General features: G+C 51.8%; 1 protein-coding gene across 1 annotated transcript in view; it reads left to right on the top strand.

Annotated features, from left to right (window-relative positions):
* The first annotated feature begins 7,893 nt into the window (after window positions 1–7,893).
* The window catches only part of LOC118534997 (thyroglobulin), a 104,993-nt gene continuing 102,130 nt past the window's right edge, over window positions 7,894–10,756 (top strand). Inside the window, exons 1-2 of the mRNA XM_036091135.2 lie at window positions 7,894–8,230; window positions 10,541–10,697. Coding sequence (XP_035947028.2) covers window positions 8,045–8,230; window positions 10,541–10,697 — 343 coding nt within the window. The 5' untranslated portion in view covers window positions 7,894–8,044. The remainder of the gene's footprint in view (window positions 8,231–10,540; window positions 10,698–10,756) is intronic.

Genomic DNA, 10,756 nt, shown 5'->3' with positions numbered 1-10,756 from the left:
CAGTCTCTGCTCAGCCCCCAGCGGTTTCTGGAAGCCGGATGAAATCAGCCATGTAGAAGTTAGTCAGACTACAAATCACTGAGCGAAATTTCCTTATTATTATTCTTTATTATTGTTGCTGTTGCTCACTGTGGACATGGATTCCAGTTACTACTGAGTTTACAGAGAAATGAGCCTCTTTAGCTTTTCATCTTGGCTAACGACCCCCTCCTGCTGGAACAGGGAACCAGGGTACCAGTGTCAGCCCACGGAGAAGGAGAGGTAGAAGCCACAGCTTCTGCCAGAGGGAAGAGCGATTCTGAGCAGACTCTGATTAGGTGGTTTCTCAGCCTGCCTCCCGGGGAGGCCCCAGGCGCCGGGAACAGGACCCAAGCCTTCCACTGCCCCAACCGGATGGCTGTGCCTTTGACCCAACTCCCTAGGAGAAGTTCAGTTAATGACTAGAATGTTCTCAATTTTAAGCCTTTATCCTGTAAAATGTTCTCAAACCTTTGCTTGAATTTTACCTGCATAGCTTCCAAGCTATGGAACCAGGGTATTCACCTGACCTCTCTGGGCCTCTCTGTGCAGAAAGGGGACAGTAGGGTCCCTGCCTCCTAGGGAGTGAGTGATGCTCTGGGTGTGGGGGGATTGGCACAGAGTGGTCCTCATGCTTATGTTCCCTGTGAATGTTGGGTGCTATTACTCTCATTTCTTGCCCATGAACAAGGCCCAGCAGGGTATGAAATGGGAGGTGGCCAGCAGAAGCTCAGGGAAGCACTCAGTGACAGCCAGGAAGCTGGGCAGGTGGCTGGGTTTCTGCAGTCCTCCTGCTGGTTCTTATGCTTTTCTGTTCCAGATGTAGGAGGCGTGACATTTTCTACCATCAAGAGCTCCTAGAAGGAGTGTGTGCAAGCCTCAATCTAGTCCTACCTCCTTTTCCTTTTAGTGGGGAAACTGAGGCCCAGTGGATTGAAGGGCCTTGCTCTGTATTCCCCAGCTGGTCCCAGGACAGTCTGGGAGAGGAGGACCCAGCCATATGTCGCCTGGATAGCTGCCTTCTACTGATTTCTTTATTCTCTGTTATAGATGTTACAGACTCCCTTTCTCCTAGGGATGCTTGTGGAAAATCATTTCTGGAACTGGGGGGAGCTTGGTGCAGGATAGTAGCTGGGCTTTGGGGCTGGATGGGTTTAGACCAGCCCGGCTCTGCTGTTCTCCACCTGTGGGATGATGCTCTGATGCTTCCCCTCTCTGAGGCTCAGTTTCCCCCACCCTAAAAGAAGAGAACTGTGGACCTGGCCTCATGGGGTGCTTGTAACCATCAATTCAAAGAACGTTTGTCAAGGGTCTGGAGCAGAATAGCATCTTCCTCTCTTTTTGGAGAAACCATCACCAGTAGTTTTGAAAGGAACATTCTGGACGTCTGCCCGCTGACCTGTGGACGATGCAACAGCATCTTCCCTGGGGTGACGTGCCCTCGGCTTTGTCTCAGACAGGAGAGTTTGCCAGGCTGCAGCAGTCGGAGGCCGGCAGCTGGTGTGTGGACCCGGCCTCGGGAGCGGGCATGCCACCCGGCATGAACAGCAGCGCCCCATGTGAGTAGTTGCCTCTTCCCCTGCCCTGGCCCCTGCCGTGAGCACTGGCTCCCCGTCCCAGGCCTGTGGAAGCCTTTCCCCTCACCAAGCCTCAGGTTCCTCATCTGTGAAATGGGCGCAGTATTCCCTCGCCCCAGTGGGTTCTTTGGCGGGGACTGGGCTGTGCTGTGTAAGCAAGGAGCGCAAGGGGCTTTCTGGGGGGCGCTAGCTGTGCATCGCCTCCGGCCTGGCACTGCCATCTGCTTTCCATGGTGAAGTCAAGGTGATGTCCCTCAAGTGCAAAGGTGCTGATGTCCCTCCTCTGCCTCCCCGGGGTCCTCAGGGCCCAGTCGCCTCACTGCAGCTCATCGGCCTGGGAGCGTGTGGCTCCGGCACTTTCCTTTGCTTCTCTTCTTTGTCCCGTCCCCTGCTCTCAGGACCCGGGTATTATAAACTATAGTCTGACTTTTCAAGAAGGAGGACGCTCTCTCCCCCCCGGGCCTTCACGTGTTCTGGGTCAGCCGCCAGCAGTACTTGTGGCCTCCCTGCCTATTTCCTCCTCAGACCATGCATCAGTCCTTCTGGACGTCCTCGAGGCCTCCCTTCCAGAGCCAAGTGTGGTGATTCTGGCGGGCTCCCAGACTACCCTGCACATCGTCCGTGCTCTCCTTAGCACTCTCCACTATAATCCCCCCCGCTCTTGTTAAAGCTCCTTAAAGGCTCTACGTTCTTTGAGAGCAGAGCATGTGCATGTGTGTGTGTGTGTGTGTGTGTGTGTGTGTGGAGGGGGGTTACGGATCTGACCAAGGCCCAGTCTTTGCCCTGCCCTAGCCCACACCCCACTGGGAAGACAACCCCAGACCCTGGAGGGCCCAGCAGGTGGGTTTTGGCGGGTGGCGGTGGGTGGCAGTTGGAGCGGTGGGTGGTGGCAGCTCTGTGGGCCAAGGGCCCATTTGGCTTGTCTTTGTGTCCAGGCCCGAGCCTCTGTGAAGTACTCTCGAGTGGGGTCCTGTCCAGGAGAGCCAGCTCAGGCCCTACCCCAGCCTGCAGGGCAGAGGACCGAGGATTTTCCCCTGTGCAGTGTGACCCGGCCCAGGGCAGCTGCTGGTGTGTCCTGGAGAGCGGAGAGGAGGTGCCTGGGACCCGTGTGGCCGGGAGCCAGCTAGCCTGTGAGAGTAAGCTGGGACCCCTGGAGGGGCTTCCTGGGCTGGTGTGTAGGGGGTGCTGCTCATCTCTTCCTTTACTCAGACTGGGAAGGACTCCCAAGGCACCAGAAGAGTGGGGGCCGGAGGAGAGATGGGGAGGGGCTGGAGGGGTGGGCTTGCAGTTGATTCTCATGATGCCAAAACTTGTGTCTACTTCCAAAAAGTGCTCAGCCTTGGAGCTGAAGTCCAGGAGAGTCTGTACAGGGATCCCCAGAACTGGCAACTCAGAAGCTGGGGTGCTAGCCTGCTGGGGGTTCCGGGTCTTGGTCTCCCCATCCTCGAGTGGGGAAGGGGGCCTGATGGCAGGATCTCAGTGGGATGGGTCCATCCCAGCTGGGAGGCTTCAGAAATTTGTGGAGGCATTGATTTATTTTTAGTTTTAGTTAAAAAAAATTGTTTTGGTATCAAATATTGAAATATCTATCAGATAACTATATATTAGAATATTAAAACACATGATTACAGATTAAAATATATTACTTGATTCTCAATTACTTACCTTTTATTTCTCCTATATACTCAAGTCACAGGACATTATGGTCATTTTAAAATTTATATGAGCAAGTAGGTTAGACTCTCTGTGAATTCCGTTTCAGGACAGTAAAGAAGATGCTGCAAAATATTTATTGCAAATTAGGGCATTGAATCTGGTGGGATCGAGAAATACTGTGCTGTGATTCTAATTTCATTGCAGTTGCCTTTCCTTAGCTGCCTGTATTGGTTTATTGCTTTATTTTAAAATTTCGTAGTCTGTCAGCAACATTCTGGAGCTGGGGAGACATTTTGTTAGGCCTAGTGGGTTATATGTGTAAAAGGAATTGCTGTGGATTTGTAAATGTATCTTTATATTTGGAAGGAGATGGAGAGGCTGCAAAAGCAGGGTGGAAGGAAGAGCTGCTCCCTCTCTTTGTGGGACTCCTTCCCTTTTGTCTCTTCCCCCTCCTGTGGTGTGCCCATGCCTTTCCCCACACGCCTTTCCTCCCGAACTCTGGGGTGCTCCTTTGTCCAGGGCCTGGACAAGGCAGGACCCTGTCATGCTCATCTCTGGGGCCCTGAGCAGTTGTCACCAAGCAGGAAACGTGGAAGGTGCCCTATGGGTATTTATGGGCGGAACTCCTTGCCATGGCCTTCCCCCAGAGGTGCGGTGTCGGCCTTAGTAAGGGTGGAAATGGTCAGCATCCAGCTTCCTCGGCATCTAACAGTGGCCCTCACTGTCTGGCACCAAGGACATAGACTGATGTGTCTCATCTGGAACAGTCCGGGAGCACAGCTCCTATAAGGTTTGGGAAGACTGTGTGACATGGCCTTGCCGGATTCCAGGATAGGAGCTCCTGTGTGCAGAGACTTACCCGCTAAAAGGTGCTTTTCACATCTCTTAGCTCAGTTTTGCCTCCCAACAATGTGGATAAATAGAACGGTCCCACCTCCCCACATTACAGAGGACAAAACTGGGGCTCAGAGACGTCCATTAGCATGTCTGGAGTCACACATCTAGCAAGCAGGACAGCCAGCTTCAACGACAGAGGCTCTTCCTCCTGGTGTGTCTGCAGAGCGTGGAGGAGAAAACCAGATGTGGGGGCCAGGCAGACTTGAATGTCAACTCTTCCACTCCCTTGCTGGGTGACCCTGGGCTGGTCCCTTAACCTCTCTGGACCTCAGTTTCCCAGTCTGTGAAATGGACAGGGAACACTGTAGCAGTTTCTCGAGTGGTTGTTAAGATTCATTCACATAGTCTCTGGTAACTTCTCAGCCTGGTGGCTCAGAGCACAGCCTCGGGGGCCATGCCTGGCTCCTCCTGGCTGCCTTGGGACTTAGAGCAGAAAGGTTAACCTCCCCATGCTTCAGTGTCCTCACCTGTGGGGTGAAGGTGACAACAGTTCTCCTGCACAGAGTTGCTTTGAAGATAAAATCAGTTCAGGGGAAGCACTCAGGATAGCCCCAGCCCACAGTCACCGAGCTGTGTATCCCTGGGCTGGTCACTTAGCTCCTCTGAGTCTCCATTTTCCCCATCGCTGAGATGACTTCTGCCTGAGTCAGAATAGAGGCGGGCCCTTGGAGATATCAGCGGGCCGCTATAACAGTCAGTGTGGAGGGCTCCGAAGAAGATATGCTGGTGGCAGGGAGCACAGAGGAAAGGACAGTGGGGGGTCGGGGGGGGGTGCATTCCCATCTCTGAGCAGCACCAGGTAGGGGGAAGCGTAGCCCTTGTCTGCCGGGGTAGCAGTTAGATTCAAAGGACCTGTGCCTAAGCGTTGGCTCTGTCCCTCTGAATCCTCAAAATTCAGTTTCTTCATCTGTAAAGGGAGGATGATAATATCAGGGCTGCCTACTTCATGGGCTTATTTTGAGTAAGTTGCAATTAAATACAGATCATGACAGAGTTTCACAAACTCGAAAATTTGTGGTAACTGTCAGATATGATGGTCATAGGAAGCTTACCCTTGTAGGGCACCAAATGCTCCTTCTTTGTTCTGAAAGGGTTAATTCACATCCTAAAATTTCCAGTGCAGGCAGTAATGTAGTCTTCTTGCTGTTATTCATAATAACGACCAACATTAATGACCTTTATTATGTTCCAGTAACTCCTCCAAGCTCTTTGCATACCTTTATTCATTTTGATGCCCACCATCCTTAGGAGGTAGGCATCATTGCTCTCCTCGCCGTTTAAAGGGGGAGGAAACTGAGTCACAGAGAAGTTAGTTAACATGCTTAGGATGCTCAGCTAGGAAATGATTGAGCTGGGATTCAAAGCCCTGCAGGCTGGCCCCTGAGCCCTCAGGCTGACTCTCCCCATCCCCACAGACACATGCACTCGGTGAGAACCAACTCACCAAGCCCACTGCTGATTACTGCAAAACCTCGGCCAGATGCCAGTGTTGGTATTAGAAAGAAGCCCGGGCTGTGCCCTGGAGGTCAGAATGGGTCATCCTCCATCTTGGAGGCCCCCAAGTACCCTCGAGTCACATGTGGATCACAGCTGTCAAAACCAGACCCATGCATGCAGCTAGGCTCCGCTCGAGAGTCAGGTAATTAACTAAAACTCTGGTTGGGTATGAAAGTGTCCCACTGAGTGTGTCTGTCCTTTCATTTACTGGTTCGCCCATTTATTTAACATATATTCCCGGAGCTTGTGTTCTGGGGGAACAGAGGAGAGGCACCCCCTTTCCTGCCCTGGCTCCGTGTGGTGGGGAGACCAGAGTGCAGATGGTAAGTTTGGGAGGATTGACAACATGGAGGTGCACCCCAGGAGGCCTGAGAGCTCTCTATGTCCACCTGGGAGAGCCACACAGGGTGTTAGGAAGCAGGAGATGTTGAGCTGATAATGCGGGGTCAAAAAAGGAACCCTCTAGGCAGCTGGGCAGGCAGAGGGAAGGGCTTGGGTTGTGCAAGCAGGCTGTGCTCAGGGATGGACAGCCCTGCGGAGGCAGAGGGGCTGGAGGGGACAAGAGGGGAGAGGGAAGGGCGAGTCAGTGGGTCCTCAGGGACACTGAGAGCCCACTGCCGTTCAACACGTCGGGGAAGGGGAGAAGTCAGAGCCCCTTTGTGCAGCTAGCTCCCACGGCGGCCCTCTTTCCTTCCAGGCCCCCAGTGCCCACTGCCATTCAACACGTCGGATGTGGCTGGTGGAGTGATCCTGTGTGAGCGAGCCTCGGGCGCAGGAGGGGCCCCCGTCCAGCGGTGTCAGCTGCTGTGCCGCACGGGCTATCGGAGCGCCCTCCAGCCAGGGCCGCTGGTCTGCAGCCTCGAGAAAGGACGCTGGGTGTCCTGGGCGCCCCAGCCCCAGGCCTGCCAGCGTGAGTCTGCCCAGCACCCTGCTTCTCGGCGCTCAGGGCTGAGCACTTGCATTTTCCCCCGCCCAAGTGCAGCATTTCCACAGTAAGCCAGGTGGCATCAGGAGCAGGAGAGAGAGGGCCCAAAGAAGCATGTTCTTCTAGAAGGCACAGATGTGCTTCACAGACTCCTAGGGTTAAGCTTTATTTGGGGCTTCTCTGGAGCAATCTGTTCCTTGGGAGAACTGCCAGCATTATGGGCTCTCCTGGGATCTCTTGGATACAGGAGTATAATCAGGAGGTAGGTGTTCCGATGGCCATATCGGTTACTGTGGTGTTGACAAACTAGAGCTATTTGTCTGGCCTCTGAGAGTGACGCTGACTCACGAACCTCTCTCCTGGGTCCGTCTGGGGTTCCACGGCTAATGCCTGGCAGAGCTGGGGCCTGGACCCTCCAGGGGGGCATCAGTTCTGATCGCTGTGGGTCTGGGCCCCCTGAATATCGGCAGAGATCCTCTCTCCTGCTCTCCCACTGAGCCTGCTTGCATGCCCACGTGGCTGTGAGGCAACTTTGAGCTCTGAGTGTATCTGCCTTGGCTGAGGCCGGCCATGGTTACTCACAGCCTGGCAGGGCAGGGGAAGATGCTGGGACCCGGTACTGGGTCCATCCAGGGCACTGGAGGGGTGTCTGAGAGAGAGGCCCAGATCCTGGGACTGTCACGAGGCTCTGGGTGGCTGTCAGAAGACAGTATTTGTGGCAAAGATTTCTAGAATAGAAAATGTTATCCAGAGGGCACCTGGGTGACTCAGTTGGTTAAGCGCCTGATGCTTGATTTTGGCTCAGGTCATGATCCCAGGGTGGTGGGATCAAGTCCCACGTTGGGCTCTGAAACGAGCATGGAGTCTACTTAGGATTCTCCCTCTCCCTTTTCCCCTTTCCCCCCTAAGAAAATGTTAACCAGAAAAAGGTCAATATGAGTTGGACAAATAAATGGTCTGTCCCCTTGATGGTGACAAAGTGTCCTAAGCAGAAATTAAGACCAGGCTATTCAAGACAGGATCTAGAGCAAAGCACTTGGGAGAAAAGGGGAATGGGTCTTGAGCTCTTAATGTTGTGTGCCGGGCCGCTGTGTATGACTCTGTAGGTTGTGCCCTGAACAATCTTAGAGTATGTCTTTCATATAGTCTATGGTGTCCCCTCTTAATTGGCAAAATCGTATGTAGTGGCCCTGTGTGAATGCAAGATAATATGGAAGATTTTCCAAGAAGAATGTCCAGGACCCCCAAAATGTAGAGCAGCCTGGTTTAGAAGCTGAGGCAGGACTGAGCTTGCCGTGAGGGTGCTCAGTAATTTCAGAGACAAGCCGTCATGCTGGGGAGTGTTTAGACTCTGAGGACGATAGTGCAAGATGGTAGTGCTTGTGTGTTCTAAGCTAAATGAAGAAGGGTGATTTTTGCAGAGAAAAAAAAAAAAAAACAAAGGAAAGAAAAGAATCCAAGTGGTCTGTTTCCCATGTCTGCTGACCTCCGGTGCTTGCGTGCAGGGCCCCAGCTGTGGCAGACCCTCCAGACCCAAGGGCACTTCCAGCTCCGTCTCCCACCAGGCAAGATGTGCAGTGCTGAGTACGCAGGCTTGCTGCTCGCTTTCCAGGTCTTCATATTAGACGAGCTGGTGGCCCGCGGCTTCTGTCAGATCCAGGTATGTGCCTGACCAAATTCTGCACGACTGGGGGCTTGGACTGGGCTCAGGGTCATGGTGGCAGAGGACCTCAGGGCCCCAATGAACCTAGGGTTCAACTCTCACTCATTTTACCAGTAGGCAAAGTGAGGTTCAGAATGAGAAAGTCCTTTGGCCAAGGCTAATCACATAGTGGTGCCGGTGGAATCTGTAATCATCGCTGGCCATTCTTTCTGCATAAAGCTGTCAGATCAGATGTGTGCTGAGCACTCACGATGTGCCAGGCAAGGCGTGTTGTTGGCGTGGATTAGCGATCCTCATGAGGATCCTATTGTTAGTCCAGTTTTGTGGATGAGGGGCAGGAAGCCTGGAGGGTTAACATAATTGTCCAGAGTTACACAGCTGGGGATGGTAGAGCCAGGCTGATGACATGGGGACAGAGCTGTGAACGCCTGCAGATTACTACCACCACCTGTGGAGGAAGGCTGGAGGAAGACTGAAATGCCAGGTGCACTCCCTGAACCACTGTGCCAGATGTGCCTTCGACAAACCCGCTAGAAGGCGTTATGGATCGTCCCTGGAAGGAGGATACTGCATGCCAGCAGACAGACCTAGTGCCGCGAATAATCAATATCAGAGTTTTTAGCTCTGTAATAGGCAAGGGCTTCTGTGATTTGAAATCACAAGTATTCACAGAGGGAGTCTTTAAAAGTCCCTCAATTTGGGGCACCTGGGTGGCTCAGTCGGTTAAGCATCTGACTCTTGATTTTGGCTCAGGGCATGATCTTAGGGTCCTGGGATCAAGCCCCGTGTTGGGGTCTGCGCTCGGCAGGGAGTCTGCTTGAGGATTCTCTCCCTCTTTCCTCTGCCCCTCTCCCTGCTCATGTGCATTCACTCTCTCTCTCTCAAATAAATCTTAAAAAAATGAAAGTCATTCAATTAAATAAGTTGTTCTGTTCAAAGCTTGGTAACTCATAGAGCAGCTCGGTTTTAACCCCTTATGCTAAGAATTTTGGAGAACATACATTTTCACAAAACCAAATACAGAGAGTTGTGATTCTAAGACAAACAGAAACGTAGATTGCCACCTTTTATCCAAAGAAATATACTTGACAACACGAGCAGTAATATGTATTAATTATTGAGCCCAGGCTGTGTTCCTGGCACCAGACTAGAAGCTCTACTTTCCTTATCTCTAATTATTACTGCATCCTGTGAGCGAGCATCAGTAACCTTGAGTTGTAAGTGTGTTAACTAAAGCCCACTGAGAGTAAGCAAGTTGCCCAGGATTTCACAGAGCTAAGTCCAAGTCCATTTAGACTTTCATTACACCAAACTTGTTCGTTTGTTCCGTCCTTCCTCCATTCTCCCATTTAACAAACGTTTGCGTGCCTATTACAGGCTAGGCATGGTTTTAGGCAGAGGACTGTCAAAGATAAAACAAAGCCAGACACTAGTTAAATTGGTCAGGACAGATTTTAATCAGTAATATACTAATGCAATAGGGAAAAGGAGTCCAGCATGATCAGGAGTCAGCTTTGATTTGTGCCAGGGTAACTGGCCCCTCATGTTCCTCAGAGGGGAAAGGGGTTTAGTAGTGCCTTGCTTCTGGGGTAGAGTTGAAGGGAGGGTAGAAGGAAGTCACAGAAGGCATGTTCTGGCACCTGGTGTGGGCTCAGCAAAGTTGGCTCCTGACTCTGTGTTCTTTTTTTTTTTTTTTTTGGTGGGGAGGGGGCACCTGGGTGGCTCAGTCTGTTAAGTGTCTGCCTTCAGCTCAGGTTGTGATCCTGGGATCCTGCAATCGAGTCCAGAGTCGGGCTCCCTGCTCAGCAGGGAGTCTGTTTCTCCCTCTCCCTCTGCTCTTACCCTCTGCTTGTGCTTGCTCTTTCTCTCTCTCAAATAAATAAATAAATAACATCTTAAAAAATAGATGGGTATTAAGGACGGCACATACTGCATAGAGCACTGGGTGTTATACGAAAACAATTGATTGTGGATCACTACATCAAAAACTAATGATGTATTGTATGGTGACTAACATAACATAATAAAATTAAAAAAAATCTATCTATCTATCTATCTATCTATCTATCTATCTATCTATCTACTATCTATATATTTTTTGAGAGACAGCATGAGTGGGGAGGGCAGAGGGAGAGAGGGAATCTTAAGCAGGCTCCACGCCCAGCACAGAGCCCAACTCGGGGCTCAATCTCATGACCCCAAGATCATGACCTGAGCCAAAATCAAAAGTCAGACACTTAACCGACTGAGCCAACCAGGCGCCCCCGACTTTGTGTTCTTGAACTAAAAGCGTCTGTCTCCATGTAGGCACAGACTTTTGGGACCCCCGTTTCCATTCCTGTCTGCGACGGATCCGCGGTGCAGGTGGAGTGTCTGACCGGGGAGCGTTTAGGAGTGAATGTCACGTGGAAGGTGCAGCTGAAGGATGTCCCACTGGCCTCTCTTCCTGATTTGCATGATATTGGTATGTTTGGCCGCCCTGTGGCCTTGACGTTATGCAGCTTCTCTGAGGCTCAGTTTCTC

The sequence above is a fragment of the Halichoerus grypus genome, chromosome 5 (genome assembly GCF_964656455.1).
Source record: "Halichoerus grypus chromosome 5, mHalGry1.hap1.1, whole genome shotgun sequence".
Taxonomy (NCBI): Eukaryota; Metazoa; Chordata; class Mammalia; order Carnivora; family Phocidae; genus Halichoerus; species Halichoerus grypus.
This window is presented reverse-complemented; position numbering and strand designations above follow the sequence as displayed.